At 37.5% G+C, this 17,431-nt stretch overlaps 2 protein-coding genes across 6 annotated transcripts in view; both read left to right on the top strand.

Moving 5' to 3' along the window:
• PRKAA1 (protein kinase AMP-activated catalytic subunit alpha 1) overlaps positions 1-9,713 on the top strand; it is a 30,853-nt gene extending 21,140 nt beyond the window's left edge. For 2 of the 3 annotated variants that reach the window (XM_039331828.1, XM_039331827.1), the window contains 4 exons: positions 662-886; positions 2,864-3,347; positions 3,460-3,586; positions 5,024-9,713. In XM_039331828.1, the coding sequence (XP_039187762.1) occupies positions 662-886; positions 2,864-3,347; positions 3,460-3,586; positions 5,024-5,268 (1,081 nt within the window). In that variant the 3' untranslated portion in view covers positions 5,269-9,713. The remainder of the gene's footprint in view (positions 1-661; positions 887-2,863; positions 3,348-3,459; positions 3,587-5,023) is intronic. The other variant, XM_039331826.1, reaches the window with a different exon arrangement.
• A 1,853-nt stretch (positions 9,714-11,566) lies between these two features.
• TTC33 (tetratricopeptide repeat domain 33) overlaps positions 11,567-17,431 on the top strand; it is a 39,614-nt gene continuing 33,749 nt past the window's right edge. The window contains exons 1-3 of one of the 3 annotated variants that reach the window (XM_039331807.1): positions 13,195-13,261; positions 13,616-13,632; positions 15,735-15,849. In XM_039331807.1, the coding sequence (XP_039187741.1) occupies positions 15,845-15,849 (5 nt within the window). In that variant the 5' untranslated portion in view covers positions 13,195-13,261; positions 13,616-13,632; positions 15,735-15,844. Of the gene's footprint in view, positions 11,887-13,031; positions 13,262-13,615; positions 13,633-15,734; positions 15,850-17,431 lie in introns of those variants that run through there. The other 2 variants (XM_039331805.1, XM_039331806.1) reach the window with 2 other exon arrangements.

Consider the following 17,431-nt stretch of genomic DNA (forward strand, 5'->3'; position numbering starts at 1 on the left):
ACATTATACAATTCTGTGATTGTATGTTATATTGCTGAATATAAATTTGAACTACACTCTTCATTCAAGGAACTCCTGAGCATATTTTGTTTTTAAGCTCACAACAGTTCCTCAGTGTAATATGATCTACGCTTTAACTGCAGCTAATAAAGTCAGGAGTGAGCATGGTGTTTTGTATGGCATCATCTCCATGTGAGGGAAATGATTCCATCTTGTCTTTACCTTAAATTTCCTATTCCTCTTACCTTAAATTAGTCACTACATAATGCTAATGAGGGCTAAAGTAATCAAAACATGCATTTAACTACTTTCTGAAACGTAAGGGCATGGTTCTGTTGCTTTAGACACAATGACTAATCCTAGATTAAGCATAATTAGATAGAAAGGAGACTGCTCAGAGAAGGGGAGAAGCTATGTCATGCTACCAATGTATAAATCAGTAGACAATGTTGGACTTATATCAGCCCATTATATTTCTGACCATAGAACTGAACTCACTTTGCCAGTTTTGTTATTTTATATTAAAAATCAGGAGTTAACTGCATGGATATTAGTGCTTATGCAGTCTTTCACAGACATTGCTAAAAGGCTAATAATCCAGTGTAACAGTAGCTTATGTTTATTTTTTACTTGGAAAAAAATTATGATATCCATTTTACAGGTTATACGCAGGGCCAGAAGTAGATATCTGGAGCAGTGGTGTTATTCTCTATGCTTTATTATGTGGAACTCTTCCCTTTGATGATGATCATGTGCCAACACTTTTTAAGAAGATATGTGATGGTATCTTTTATACGCCTCAGTACTTAAATTCAGCAGTAATTAGTCTCTTGAAACACATGCTACAGGTGGATCCTATGAAGAGAGCTACAGTGAAAGATATAAGGTACCTTACGCATCTGGTTTTGTCACGGATACAGTTATCATTCTAAAACGGTGTGCAAGTTTTATTCAATTGTTGGCTTCACGTTGGCTTGGCTGTTGTATCATATTAAGCCATTTTGTGATTAGGCTGAGTTGAATCAAAAGAGAGTTGGATCAAAATTTGAGTCCAATACACTCTGAAGTCATGTTTGTTTTAGGTTACCTAAAGATTAGATCTGCAATAGAAAGCATCTATTTCTTTATTTGAATTAAGTGCACATTATCTTTGCATATGAATTGAACTAAATTTGTCTTCATGTAAATTATATATAAAATTAAGCCAAGATCTAAACTGGCTACCCAGAGTCATCTTGTAGGGAATATAAGGCATAAAAAAGAAAGAAAGAAAGAAAGAAAGAAAGAAAGAAAGAAAGAAAGAAAGAAAGAAAGAAAGAAAGAAAGAAAATAAACTAATGTTGTGTTATAGAATTCCCCAAACACAGGAATAGTCATTGTTCAAATTGTGTGTCATCAAACTTGTAGCCCCTAGAAGATCATAGAATCACATGGCCAAAATTTTTTGGTAAAAAAATGTTTGAAATTGAAAGAAGAGAGTATTTGTAACTCAGGGTTGAACTAACTATAGTGGGGATATCAAACTGCCGGCCCGTGGGCTGGATGCGTCACTTGGAAGCCGTGCCCACCCCATTGCCAGTAATAGCAAAACAGTGCCGATACGTCACGCGACGTCACGTAACGTCGTGAGTTTGACATGTCTGAACTACAGGGTCTTTGGTACACTGATGTTACCTAATTTGTTAATGAAAACAACCAAGCTCAGAGAGCATCAAGGCCCCCACAAATGCTTGAAAATTTGGCACCCTAATTTTCACTCAGTTTTGGGGGTTTCTGGAGAAGCAGTTTAAGTGCAAATAGGCATTTGAGATTTCTGGGAGACAAAGCAGTCCTGTTCCAAATTTTAACTCTCCCTCCGTTTCAAAAAAATTGAGTGAAGATTTTTCATCCTATTTTTTACAGTGATGACACCACCCTACCAGAAGGTCTTTTCCAGCCAACTAGCAAGTCAGGAAACTCATTCCAGGCCCCAACCCGGGAGACTTTCCTTACCCCTGAACAAATTGGTTTTCTCTCCCCTGATGTAGTTACTCTACAATTCTCATTATTCCTAATCAAATCTTTTTGGTTTATAACCTCTGTGTTTTGAGGATGGCCCAACTCAGTAAAAACAAACACATTCCAAATTCATGAATTGTTTTTAAAAGGTACTTAATGTACCAATATAAAAAGCATATTGTTATTTTATATTGCATTACTAATTTCATTTGATTTGTTGATACCTTTGTGAAATTTTACTTTAAAAGCAGTACTTGCAGAAAATCTGTTTCTTAAAAAAAGCTTCTTTTAATATTTTAAACTCCTATGCTGATTTTTAAAACTTAATTTTTATATTGTGTAATTAAACATAATGCTCTGAATATTTTTACAAATAACATTCATATGGAATATTCACACTGTAGAGGTTAAAGAAAAATTTAACATTTCATTGTAAGTGCAGTACTGTAACTTATTCCAACTGCCTGTTTTAATTATAAGGATGACTTATTTCATATCAGTAAGATCTTCAGATTTATAAAAAAAGAGGAACAAAATTGCTTAAAATTATAATAATAACAATAAAGTTGGAAGGGACCTTGGAGGTCATCTAATCCAACCCTCTGCTCAGGCAGGAAACCCTATACCATTTCGGACAAATGGCTGTTCAGTCTCTTCTTTATGTTTGAATCTGATGGTTATTACAGTCAAGCATCTAACTGGACTTTATTTTCAAGTTCAATGAAATCCATATATAGATTGGAAGAGGAAATGTTTTTACCTATTTTAGTATATTTTTTTCTGTGTAGTTTGCATGGTTTGTCAATAAAATATGGCAAAATGGTTGAACAGCTAGCTTTTAAAATAGTTCTTGCTTTGCCTCTAGGGAACACGAATGGTTTAAGCAAGACCTCCCCAAGTACCTCTTTCCTGAAGATCCTTCTTACAGTTCAACTATGATTGATGACGAAGCCTTAAAAGAAGTCTGTGATAAGTTTGAATGTACAGAAGAGGAAGTGCTAAGCTGCTTGTATAATCGCAATCATCAGGATCCTTTAGCAGTTGCCTATCACCTCATTATAGATAATAGAAGAATAATGAATGAAGCAAAAGACTTCTACTTAGCTACAAGCCCACCAGATTCCTTTCTTGATGACCATTTTTCCCGACCTCACCCTGAAAGAGTGCCATTTTTAGTTGCTGAAGTACCAAGGTCACGCCACACACTTGATGAGCTAAATCCACAAAAGTCCAAACATCAGGGGGTCAGAAGAGCTAAATGGCATTTAGGAATACGGAGTCAGAGTCGGCCAAATGACATAATGGCTGAAGTTTGTCGGGCAATCAAGCAGTTGGATTATGAATGGAAGGTGAGATTGCTTAAATTGTCTCCACGCAAATGGTGATTTCAAATAGAGATAATGACAATCAATGTAATGATTCTTTTCATGTTTTCTGCTAAGTTTCTACTTTGTTTCCTAGGTTGTAAATCCATACTACTTGCGTGTTCGGAGAAAGAATTCAGTAACAGGCACATATTCCAAAATGAGCCTGCAATTATACCAGGTGGATAGCAGGACTTATCTACTGGACTTCCGTAGCATTGATGGTATGTGAAATTGGTTATTTGGAGGCAGCCTCTTATGTAGCATTTATAAATGGGGAATAAAAATTAACTGTCTGCTTTCTGTGGTGCTTATGGTGGTGCTAATCTGGATCATGCCACTACAGATTTAAAATTAATTGCAAAAATTAAAATCCATAAAAACCATAAGTAGCTGGGATTTCATGTTGCTTCTGTCACTCATCCAATATCTGCAAACCAACAGCAATATATGCTTCATGGTCGGCACAGATAGAATCGTCAGAAACTGCAGTAAAGCACCACATGGGAAAATATTTCATCCATCCACTATATATGTTGATACATATAATAATAAGCTTTTTTGTGCAGTCTCAAGGCTTTTGATCATAACTCAACACAGCTATCATATATACTTCTTGACTCTAGATATTCAGAATCAATGGAATGGCAAACACCAGGGCAACCTGGTCTCTTAATTGGTTGGCCACTTATGGGAAAAGATGAGCTTTTATTAAATTTAGCAAAACCTTTCTAATAAATTTTAATAATAATCAATAGTGATAGGCACAATCCCAAAAGATCTGGACCAGCACTTGAATAGAATTGGTATTGACAAAATCCCCATAAGTGAGTTGCAAAAGGCACTTTTACTTGCAATTGCATCCATCCTTGGATGATACACTTAACACCATCAGACAACAACATCTGCCTATCCCAGAACCAGGGGAAGCACTCTCTAGATCAGGGGTCGGCAACCTTAAACACTCAAAGAGCCATTTGGACCCATTTCCCAGAGAAAAGAAAAACTGGGAGCCGCAAAATTTGTGCGTGTGCACACACGCGCAAGGGAGGGATTGATTGAAGAGTTTAATTAAAAAGAAATAGAGGCTGCTATGCATGAATTCTCTCTCTCTCCCCCTCCCTCTCTCTCTCCCTCCGTCTCCCTTCCTCTCTCTCTTTGTCTCCCTCCCTCTCTTCCCCCTCCCTCTCCCTCTCTCCGATCTTCTGCTCACCTGGCAAGCTGGCTTCACACTGTTCTCGGACAAGCTGACACACATTCTTATTGGGTTGGCTCTCTCCTGCTCTTGGTCTGCCAGTCCTCTTTCCCCACTCTGTGTGTGTGTGTGTGTGTGTGTGAGAGAGAGAGAGAAGGGAAACGCAAGTGCCTCTTTCTGTCCCTCTTTCTCTGCAAAAATGGCAGAGGAGGCTGGGAGCTGCAGGAGAAGGCTCAAAGAGCCACATGTGGCTCCGGAGCCGCGGGTTGCTGAGCTGTGCTCTAGATAGATAAAATTGCCAAATCCAGTCTAAACACCTGGCTTACTGTGCAACCAACTATAAACAATAATAATGGTAAAATATTCATTCTGGATTTATAGAACCTGGCAACTTTAACCTTTTGACTTTCTTACTAATTTTTCAAATTGTCCTAGCTTTTAATTTTTTTCTTTTTCCTTGTCCTAGATGAAATCATTGAAGGAAAATCGGGGACTACCACTCCCCAAAGGTCAGGCTCTGTGACTAATTACAGATCTGGTCAGAAGGACTCAGACAGTGACGTTCCAGCAAAACCATCTGATGCATCTCTTACCTCTTCAGTGACCTCTTCACTTGACTCTTCTACAACTGAATTGACCCCAAGATCAGGGAGTCACACAATAGAATTTTTTGAAATGTGTGCAAATCTTATTAAAATACTTGCACAATGATTTATAAGGTTGGCTTTTTTTTACAGCAATAAGCATGCCGAAAAAGAAAAAAAAATCATAGTCAAATGCTTCCAATTATAATCAAGTTACAGTTAACTTTGGCACTGAGAAGACTAGCCACATTGCAATTTGCACAGGAATTGAACTTGCATTTAGAAGCAGTCTACACCTCATACTGCATCCTTCCCAAACCAGACGTCCTCCAGATGTGTTTGCCATTCTGTCTGCAGATTAGGGAGGGCACATCTGGAGGTTTCCAGGTCAGGGAAGGCTATCGTTAATGTACCGAAGCAAATTACGATTAAATAGTCTACTGGTATGATGTGCAGGTACAAGAACAGTATGTTTTACATTGTGTATCATTAGGGCTTCACGGAGTTTGACCTTTGTATGCTGATAATTTATTCCTTTTACAGTACATGTGCTCATTTATGAAATCAAAAGGCAAAGTTTGCAAACCGTCTTTGCTTGTATTCTGTTGTATCAACAAAAGTGTTCCCCTGTCAAACAGCACTTCAGGCATCTGGCACTTACCCCAAGTTTCCAACAGCCAGTGGTGCACTTGAGTGGAAAAGACAAAAAAAAAATGGTACCCTGCTTTGACCAATTTGGACTTTGTTCTGAAAATGATAATACCAAATATAACAATGTCCATTTTAATTCCATGAAGAGAAAGGCAGGGTCTGAAAATCAGTTGCATGGGTTTTCTCCAACATCTGTTACATGTGACGAGTTTCAGAAGCACTTTGTAAATGGTGAGGTGAGTGGTGTTTTATTGTTCCTTGGAAGGCAATCAGAATTTATAGTACGTATGCACAACTTCTGACCATGGATCTAAGCAGGTGACCTTAGGGAGGATCCATGAGATATGGGGGTTTTTTTCCTCCCACCACAGCACAAGTGATCTGTGAGAATGATAATATGCTTGACCAGATTGCATGTTTTCCGACCCATGTTGGGTCCGTGGAAGCAGTTTTTTTTTTGCAATCACAGGATACGGATTCTGTGCCTGAATCTAAGCCCAATGGTTCCATGACTGATAGAATAGCCCAGACTGGTATATCCAGTTGTTGGAATCATGTCCTGCCCTGCCCTGGGATTTCATATAGCTGCTGTTTTCATATAGCTTACATACCGATCTCTAGCAGACAACTCTTCTAGTAAGAGTGATTTGGATTTTGCCTGTGTTGCATAATCACTTTTTTATACTGCTTTTATATATACCGAATTAAGATTTCTAAAAGTTTTGAAAGATGAAGTAACTTTGGTTTCGTTTTGATATGTATAGAACTTAACTGGTTAGGTCAGAAATGAGTCAGCTGCCACAAATTAAATATTCTTATTGAAAAACCACTAGAGAGAATCTCCCCCTCTCTGCTGGGTTGGGTTTTTTTTATTGGATAAAAGAGTTATTGGACTAATGAGTTAAAGGAAGTTTAATTTGAACTAATTAAAATTATAGAATGGTGTTTAAATGGAAATACTGTATCATGTTTCAGCAGTTCTTGTTTGGTGAACAAATAACACTTAATCATGATTTGCACAGTTTGATTATTCTTGGCATTTAAGTAAAGATTCCAAATGTATAAATCCCATTGAAATGAGATGAGTGTTTGAGTTTATTTTGCTCTCCTCTCTGTTTCTTTTCGTTACCACAACTGCTATAACAAACCAAGAGGTTATTTTTTCTTTTTATTGTTGACAGGAATTCTCTTTTATTTGCCCACTGTAAAGGAGGATTTATCTTTTAGTAATAATTCTTGAAAACCTCAGTTTATGTGACTTAACTATACTTGCTGAATTGGTCCTAGTTTTGTTATCAGTTGTGCTAATAGTATGGAAGAAATAGGAATCCTGGGATATTGTTCCTTGTCAAGATAAGAGAAGATAAGGCAGCTGTCAGAGTTTTCATTTTAAAAACAGAAAAGATGCTGAAATTGATCTAGCCATGGCTTTGCTTGGTACAGATGCAACACTTTAGTCAGGGGTAATGCAAATGCACTAAGTGAAAATTTCAGAACATAAACAAATCCTCAACTGTGATTTGATATGCATATGGTTAAGAAAAATCCATTAATATGTGATTATTAATGAGACATAGGGTAAGGTTCATATATCAAGCTATGGCATAACAGCTTCTGCCTGGCTTAGCATGTTGTATGACCCCAGCTATTACACTGTAAAGCTAGGCTAGTTGTAGCTTATTTAATAGGCTGTGATTCAGCAGACACGGATTATGATGTGTGTGCCCAGCCAATTGTGGCTTATTCAACAAACCATGTTTAAGCAAACAATGAAAAAGCAGTGTGTGAGCCTTCTTATAAGACGCACAAATGTCAGAAAACAGATCTCTTAATTTGTCTTGCTTAATGTGGTGCCTTTGGAATGTTTTGCAGTATGATTTCAATTATCACCAGCCTCCAATTTCCATGCTAAGCAGGGATAATAAAAAGTATACACCAGCCATTATCAAGGAGACACCAGCTTGGCTTCATCTTGTAAAGTCAAGTCTTCTACTGTCATGGGAATGTGTAGCAGAGGTTCCCAACTGAATTGTGCCAGCAAAGAATTTAAGAACAGCCGATAAAGTGATGCTTGGGTTTGAATACAATAATGTATATGTAGTGAGTTTGTACCAGCAACTCAAGATGTGCTGAAGAAGACTGGTTCAGTCTATAAATGCATGAATTCAGGAGAAGCACCGTTTTAATACTATAATTAAGTAGAGATTGGACTGCAAAATTTGTGCTATGGTCAGGAGGTCCTCAAAACTGTAGCCATGGATTTTGCCATGTGCTGGCCTTTTTAGAGGTGAACACTTAAGGTGATCTTATGTTATAGTTTCATACTTTATTACTTCCCAGAATTTAAACAGTAATTTTATAACTGTACTCCAAAAGAGATAAAGTGTGTGGGAGGGAAAGGGCATTGGGGTGTGTATGTGTGTGTGGGGGGGTTAAAAGGAGTCAGTAGCCAAATAGTGTTGCTGTGATATATAAAGAGAGATGGTTGTCTTGGGGACCAAGTAATAGTCCTATTCTTACTTTGCAACAAGAAAATAAAACTACTTATTACATCTTGCTCTGCTACAATTACTGTGATTTTTTTTATTTATGCAGTTAATGGAATTGTTAATATTGAACTTGGCAAATGGCATAAATGACCCTTTTTTTCTTCATAGCTCAAAATGTTTTTGGCAAACTACAATCTTAAATTTGGAAAAATACCTAAAAATAAGTGTGTAAACCATAAGTGACATGTTTCTCTGTTTCAGTGGATCCTAAAGTAAGTACAACCCGAAGTAAAATTGCTTTGACTTCAAGGGTTCCGTATTTTTAAATATGTCTGCATATTTAACTGTAGCTTTGGTATGTTTCCTGCTCAAATCCAGCTGAAATGAATGGAAGATATCTGCTCGCCTCATCAGTTTGATTTTATATTCAGTGTCTACATTAAGAAATGTTATCATGTATAAAACTTTTTTTTAATGTATGTAACTTTTATTGAATTGTTGGGGTTTGTGTGTGTCACATTATCAGGCCTTAACTTCTTTGGAATATGAGGCCAAAGTACATAGCAAAAAGGTACAGCTGCCTATTCTTAACTACAGAATTTTGTAATTTTTCTTTAAAAGCCATTTCAATGTCCCTTTTTAATTTTTTTGTTAAGTTGGGCAGAGGAATAACTTGGATGCATTCAAGCAAAAAAAATGAATCAATGTTTCGTAACAATTTTTAGACTTAGAGTAAAATATTGATGTTGAAATTACTTTTTTTTCCTTTTAACTAAGGCCTTGTGTGGTCCTATAGTGGAGGCCTATTTGCTGACACTTCTTAGTGACACAAGGTCAGGGCTGTTGATCATAAAATATGAGAGCTGCTTTGCAGAACTGACCATGATGGGAACTGTGAAGAAAAATAACCTGTTTTAAAAGTGAAAAATAACAGAAGTCTCTAGCTTGACTAAGCAGCATATTCAAATATTGCTCCTTTGGGCTCATTCCAGTAGAAAAGCCTTCAGATGATCTGTTTTTATTACAAACACTTCATAATTAATTGCTGAAAATGGGGGGGGGGAGAAGTAAGAAGTGGAAAATTTGTGCAATGTAAATTCTTAACATTGGTAAAAAGTAAAACTCCCATCCATCTTAGTAGTGCAATCTTTCCAAAGGCTGATTTTCACATGTTTTGTCATTTTTAACTTTTCAATCATATAAAATTTGAGATAATTTTGCCAATTGATTTTTACCATTGTATTGCTTATGAAATGGATGATCACCATTTCTCAGAAACAATATGTGCCTACTTTTATTCCATATTTTCTCTCTCTCTCTCTCTTTTGGGGGGAATCAATATTGAATGAAATTGCTTGTGATAGCTGTATATGACCTGTTACTTTTAACAAACATTAAACTGTATGCAAGTAAACTTTGAAATTTCATGGTATAGTTTCTTAGCTTCCTTAATATTTCTGTCAGTTCTTCTTAATTGTTGATGATTTTCTTAACATTGATGGAGGTTTACTACAGTTGGAGAAATATATTCGGCATTGGGTTAATAGCAACTTCTGATCCTCCAGTTTTTGGTGGAAGTGATAGCTCAGCAACAACTGAAGAGCCTAATCTCTGACCCCAGAGACCAAAGGATAACAATACTTTCAAGATGTGTTTCTGAGGAATCCCAGCCTTCCTAGAAATTTGTCAGGGTTTCATTAATGGTATCATTACCATTGCCAATCAGCCACCAAGGCTTGGGGGATTTGATGAGTAAGCTATAAATAAGTACACATAAAACACCTTCGTAGTGCAGACGAGCTCTAGTAGTTTGTGGGTATAGTAGTGTGAGATGCCTGGAAGGAACAGACCTGATTGCCTATTCCTGACCAAGCCCGGTATAATTTTCTCTGGCAGCTGTTCTCTAGATAGAGAAGCTGAAATCATGAATATAGCCTGATATGGTTAAGTCAGCAAAATTATTAAACCATAACCTAAGTACGAACTCAGCTCATTTTTATGTGGAGTATACGACCTACTGTATCCTTCCCCAAAGTGGATGTCTAGGACTACAAAATTATGTTGTCACCGCAATCCTAATCCAGTGAGAAATGATGGAAGGAAAACAACTCAAATAATGGTTTCATCATGGTGGTATTTGGAGCTGTATTGGCTGATCCAGAGAAGGATTTAATTAATAATTATACGGGAGATCATCCTCAAAGACAAACTATCTCCTTACTGCTGTCGAGAAAATTAGGCAAATTTGCCCAAGCAATTATTTGGAATCAAACTTGCTTTAAGACGGGTGTCCAACCTTGGTAACTTTAAGATGTGTGGACTTTTAACACCCATAATTCCCCAGTCAGACAAATTATTCTCTAAAGCACCAGAGGGCAGGGCAAGAAACAATGGCTAGAAACTAAGAGAGAAGCAACCTGAAACTAAGGAGAAACTTCTTAACAGTGAGGACAATTAACCAATGGAACAGCTTGCCTTCAGAAATTATGGGTGCTCTCATCACTGGAGCTTTTTAAGAGACTAGACAGTCACTTACCTGAAATGATATAGGACCAGGTTCTCCTGTTTGAGCAGGGGGCTGGACTAAAAGACCTCCAAGGTCCCTTCCAGTTTTATTCTATTTTAAGGGTTATTCTACGACAAAGGAGGCATCCCTCTTGCCTAAGGAAGGGGGGGAACAGATGAAATAAACCTTCAGGTGCTGCTTGTAACTCATTTTCCTTCATGATTCAAAGTTTTAAAAACTTTTTTAAACTTTGAATTATAAAAGGAAGGGTGATAAAAGAGGCAGTTAACAGTGTCTAGGGATTTCTGCATTCAACGTGCCCATTTCTTCCTACAACTCTTTGACATACACCTGCCTCACACACTACTGACATGACATAACTTGCACCTAATCAGGACGGTGTCATTGTCGGAGATAATGAAAAATAGAGAAAGAATGTGGATTGGAAAAGGGACTATAAATTTCACATTGTCTCTTCTAACCTGAGGATTGGGTGAGGGAATCTTGACCCAATAAAGCAGGGGTGGGGAACTATGCACCTTGTATGACTTCTGGACTTCAACTCCCAGAATTCCTGAACCAGAAATGCTGCTCAGGAATTCTGGGAGTTGAAGTCCACAAGTAATAAGTCGTTCCCCATCTCTGCAGTGCAAAGAAATCAAAGTCGCAACACGTTCTACGCAGCGAGTGAGACGGTTCAAGTTCTGATGCTAGCCAATAGTTGCAATCCGTGTCGGTTACGTGATTACATATCTACTAATATGCTCCTGCGGTGCAATCTCAGGACTCGGCTTGCTGTGGGACTGTATTGACTTTGGAGTTCCTCCATTGTTAATTTTATAAACATAACGAATGGTCTCATGGTCGGTGCACAGAACGTATTTTTCCTTTAATGGTGCTCCCCGACCTCCGCTCCGTTTCTCCCTCGACGCTAGAACTGACCTTTCCCGCCCCCCACACCGTAAAAGGAAAGCAGAAGTTGAGCATAGAGTTTGTGACATTGCGCAGAGCGCCGCTATTTCCGGGTTTGCCACTTCCGGTTGGTGGTTAGTCTACAAACAGAAACTAGGAAGACGTCGCTGGATTGGGAGGCTTCCAGGTAATCATGTTACCTTTCTTTCCACTGGATTCTGTCTTTTTTCTCTCCTAAATTTTACAAAGGAAACACATTTATTTCATCTTTTTACATTTTCATTATATAAAAGGTGGATTGGGATATTTGAAAAACAGCCCCAACCCATGATGACTGCCTTGTATTCCCAAGACTTTCGGAACTACAACTCCCTTAAATCCCACCGCGAATTGTAGTTCAACGGAGGCAAAATGCCTGTCATGCTTCCAGCAATGGCACATGTTGTGTCTGTACTGGAAGATACTATTTGATTAATACCTCTTCATGTGTTTAAAAATTTAAGAAACCCGAAGGGTGGGAATGCTGAAATTGGCCCTTGAATCTTGATTGTCTGAATCCTCGTGGATTTAAATGAGCTGACATATATCTAAACTCTGTCTTTGGCTAAAAATTATTCTGAAAGTAATAATATAAACATCCATGAAAGTAAAGGCTAACATTTTATGATTTAAGCCAACTTCTGAAACTTTAAGATATGTGGACTTCAACTCCTAGAATTCCCTAGCCAGCATCTGTGATTTTGCTTTTAATTCATTTGAACACCTGTAGATACCAAAATCATAAATTGTAAGCCAATTGTGTTAGCAGAAATTAAGACTTTTTTGAGTAAATAGATTTGTTACTTAGGCTAGATCAGTGGTTCTCAACCTGTGGGTCGGGACACCATTTGGCGTCGAACGACCATTTCACGGGGGTCGCCAAACAATGCAGTCCGCCATTTTTTCCCCCTTTTCCTTAGCTGTACTACTCCCTTTTATTCTATTGGCTTTTGAAAGCCAATAGAATAGACTCTCTTGAATAGAGTCTAATTCTATTGGCTTTCAAAAGCCAATATGAATTGTCCAGGCTGTCTCTGCCCTGCTGAGCCCGCCAAAAGTCCCATTCTGCAAACGGTGCTGCACCAGTTGAGTAGTCCTTGACTTACGACCGGTTGAGTAGTCCTCGACTTACGACCGGTTGGGGGGTCGCGGCATTAAAAAGGTTGAGAACCACTGGGCTAGATTACTTACAGTAATATGGATTACCTATGTAAATTGATGTGACAAATTGAAGTAGAGTGTTTACATATAGATAAAAATTATACAAATAATTAAATGTGCATTCTTTCTCAGTTTTCTGGAATGGCGTCCTTTGGATGGAAGAGAAAGATTGGTGAGAAAGTATCTAAGGTAACATCCCAGCAATTTGAAGCTCAAGCTGCTGATGAACAGGACCTGGTTGATGATAATGAAGTTGATTGGCTTCATGAGGCCAAAAGGAAAAAGGGGCTTCTTCTAGAAGACTGTGTAGCCCAGAGTAAACATCTGAAGGATGAAGGTGCAATTTTAGCTGAAAATGGAAGGTATGGCTTTCCCCCCCTCTAGATGTATATGTCCTGTTCCATATTAGATAGCTGCTTATGTTAACCCTTTGTTTTATTTAAAACAGTGTTGATATTAATGTTATATTGATGTTGTAATGATCTAAGTGTTGATTAATCCACAGTGATGGATTCATACATAATACTTTCATTATAAAACACGGTTTATGTATCACAGTGATAGGGTTCAGGATTCATACAACTTACTAATTCAAATGAGAGAAGTTCTGTTACGGTTTAATGCAAGTATGAAGTTAGTTAATGTCTTCTAATCCTAAGTTGTAGTTTTACCATTTACAATCATGTCTTTTCTTTTTCATTAATAACACTGTGCAGTTTCAGTAGTAACTTTGGTGAGTATTTTTAAGTTAAGTGAATAATTGCATTTGTTAAGTTAGTAACATAGTTGTTAAGTGAATCTGGCTTCCTCATTGACTTTGCTTGTCAGAAGGTTACAAAAGCTGACCACAGGACATTGCAAATGTCATAAATATGAACCAGTTGCCAAACATCTGAATTTTGATCATGCGACCATGGGAATGCTGCAATGGTCGTAGGTGTGAAAAATGGTCATAAGTCACTTTTTTCAATGCCATTGTAACTTTGAACAGTCAATTGTTGTAAGTCATGGACTACCTATATTGATGTATCGTTTTAATGATGGCCTCTTATAGAAATGGAAAAACTCAGATTTTCCAGATACTGCTTTTTTACTACTGGCTTGCCACACCGTTGGCCTGGTTGAACTTGTTTTACCCTGGATCAGGTGTATCCAACCTTCATGCAGCACTGGACAGTTAGTAATCCGCCCCCACATTGTAAAATTTTAACATTATGATTTATATACATTAATTATATATTTTATATGCAGCTCAAGATAATTCCTCTTCACTCAGTGCAGCCCAGGCAACCAAAAAGTTTAAACATCCATGTTAATAGATGTCCCTTTCTTTTATTATAATCAGAGGCTTTGTAAACTCTTATGTTCTGTTTTGCTATGCCAGTTATATTTAAACAAATAGATGAAAATATAAGTAACTGAACTGATTTAGTTACCATATTAAATATAAAGGTCAGAGTTGTTTTACATATTACATGAGACGGATTTGACTTTCCTTCTACCTCAAAGGAACCACGGTGAGTCACAACTCTAATAATAGTTTGTGACCCATTAATACTCCATACTTTAATGTTAAATATATACATTGAAAGCATCTCGTAGGATTTAAATTAAGCGGCCTTCTATCAAAAATGGACTGTTCAAATCTGATCTCTGCAAGTGTATTTATTTGGTGGGCTTGATATAAAATAAGGTAAATATTCTCTTAAATTTGACTGGATCTGATAATTATATATGTCTGCATAATTTCTTTGTCAACATAGAAGTGGTTTGCCAATGGCTTTTTCTGGGTTTTTTTTTTAAAGTTTCCAGTTTCCAGCTGTCCTGGTAATCTCCTACCCAAGGTTGAATTGTAATGTGCAAATGCAGAATATTAACCCTGAATTTAGAGCCTTCCAAAGATTATAATATAATTAGCCACTAGATGACAGTAGCACCCACTTTCATGCATCATTTTTAAGAAATATTTTCCTTTTGTGAAGTGTGTACAATTTATATTCATATTACTCCTGCCAAAGGTTGTTCTACATTTTCTATAGCAAAATTCAACTTATTCTGTGCTTTGTGACCAAGCACTTCTTGGTCACATAAGAGTCTGCTTTATTTCTTACAAAAAAAAAAAAGTAAATCCTTATGCTGTGTCAAGGGTGATTGGCTTCTTTTCAGGTCTTAAGAACTGAACTAACCACTCTAATTGCTGGCTTTTCAAAGAATGTTCTGGATCAGGAAAGCCAATTGGAAGGAGCTTCCTAAAAGGGCATCCTCTAATTAGGAGGAGGGGCAGTCTAGTGGATTCCAAATGTTTCAATAACCCCTCTTATCCCCAGCATCATGCCCAAGGACACAGATTCTGGGAGATGTAGCTTGAACCAACTAAGGGCAGCATGTTTTCTCATGCCAATTCTAAAATGTGCTGCATCCAAAATGCTATGGCGTCTTCAAATGTCCCTTTTGAGGTGATGAATGCTTTGATTAAACCATTCTATGTAGAACAGCTGATCTGGCATATTTCAGAAGAATTGTCCCAATATTTAGATCAGTCATCATTCTGAAATGCTAAAAAGAATTTTTCTGAGTACGGTAGTCTTTAAAGCTCATTTCATATTTTGCTTGCCTCGTGAAATGTCTTCAGTTCTTACCTGTATAACTTTGAAAGCATAATTTTTTGACACAGTCCTCATTTAGGAAGGTATGTAAGCCTAGTTTTGAGGTTCTTTTTGTAATTTTCTATTTGGTTAAATGCTTTTCATATCAGTGTATAAATATGTTCGTATTCTAACAAAGTTAGAATTTTTCAAAGCCCATCTTATCAAACTTTGGAAATGTTTCCTGCAGGAGTTTGATTATGCAACCTCTGTCAGATAGAGCAACTTCCATTTCAGTTTTGTGGTGTTGTGGATGAAAGCTGGACATTCAAGAATAAGACTGTCTGCCCCTGTAGCAAAATGAGGTGAGAATTACTGGATAGAATTGTGAAAGGGTTGAATATATTGCACCATCTAACATTGTAGCTGGAAGAATACCATTTTTGAATGCGTCTCCATATTTAGTAGAAAATAGTACTTTATATATAAAAAATGAGCAACTGGTGAGACAGGTCATACATAGGTGAACACATTGATTTTTGTATTAGTTCTCTGGTTGCAGGGAGTTGTCAGCATGGGGAATATTCAGAAACAGTTTCATCTATTCTGTTACTTCATCATTTTAGTCAGTTTCTTGTATAAACCAGACTTTGATTAGTATCCCACTGAAAGATTAATTAGAGCTATGTTTTGAAATAATAACCCAACATTGTAGAGTTTCTGGCTTATTGATGAGAAACATACTTACAGAAACGTACTATTATGCTTGAATTTGAGTTTGAAGCTGTATTAGTCTTTCACTGCAATGAATTGAACTGAGTTTGAAGCTGGTTTTCTCCTCCCTGATTTGTTAGAAGAACAATAAGTTAGGATCTGGATTCAGACATAACAGGAGTTCTCCCCCCCCCCAATCCATTAGTTTCTACCTAGTTCTATTACTTTTACTGGAAGAAAGAAATGGATGGATGAATATTAGCAAGTGCAGGTTTATTGTTGCTGAGCAATGGGCCAGCATTCTCAAAAATCTGACTTGTTCAGTTGAATGAAATGTTTGAATTATGTCTAGATAGAGCAATGAAACTGAAGTTATGAATCGCCTGCTAATGTTGAGTTGGGAATGGAGTAACTGAGGTTCGCATTCTGCCATGAAACCAATAGATCAGCTTGTTCAGCCATCATCTCTCAGTCAGTATGGCAATAGGGAAAAAATGAAGTGATCTTAAATATGGCCTTCAGTTCCTTGAGGAAATATGCATGATGTATGCATACATATGAATGATGTATGAAAGTGTAAAGTGAGGGTAAACTCTGCAGGGGTTTTTGCTAATGCAGGTAGTCCTTGATTTATGAGCACAATTGAGCCCAGAATTTATGTTGCCAAGTCCCATTTTACGACTTTTCTTGCCACATTTATAATAATAATAACAATAATAATAAAGTTGAAAGGGATCTTGATGGTCTTCTAGTCCAACCCCCTGCTCAGGCAGAAAACCCTATACCATTTCAGAAAATGGCTGTCCAGTCTCTTTTTAAAAAGTTCCAGTGTTGGAGCATTCACAGCTTCTGGAGGCAGGTTGTTCCACTGATTAATTGTTCTCACTGTCAGGAAATTTCTCCTTAGTTCTAGGTTGCTTGCCTGTTTGGTCAGTTTCCATCTGTTGGTTCTTGTCCTGCCTTCAGGCACTTTGGAAAATAGCTTGACTCCCTCTTCTTTGTGGCAGCCCCTGAGATATTGGAACACTGCTATTGTGTCGCCCCTAGTCCTTCTCTTCATTAAACTAGACCAGTGGTTCTCAACCTGTGGGTCGGGACCCCGTTTGGGGTCAAACGACCATTTCACGGGGGTCGCCAAACAACGCAGTCCGCCATTTTTTTCCCCCTTTTCCTTAGCTGTGCTACTCCCTTTTATTCTATTGGCTTTTGAAAGCCAATAGAATAGACTCTCTT

The sequence above is a fragment of the Crotalus tigris genome, unplaced genomic scaffold, assembly GCF_016545835.1.
Source record: "Crotalus tigris isolate CLP2741 ecotype Arizona unplaced genomic scaffold, ASM1654583v1 scf7180000024438.1716836, whole genome shotgun sequence".
NCBI lineage: Eukaryota > Metazoa > Chordata > Lepidosauria > Squamata > Viperidae > Crotalus > Crotalus tigris.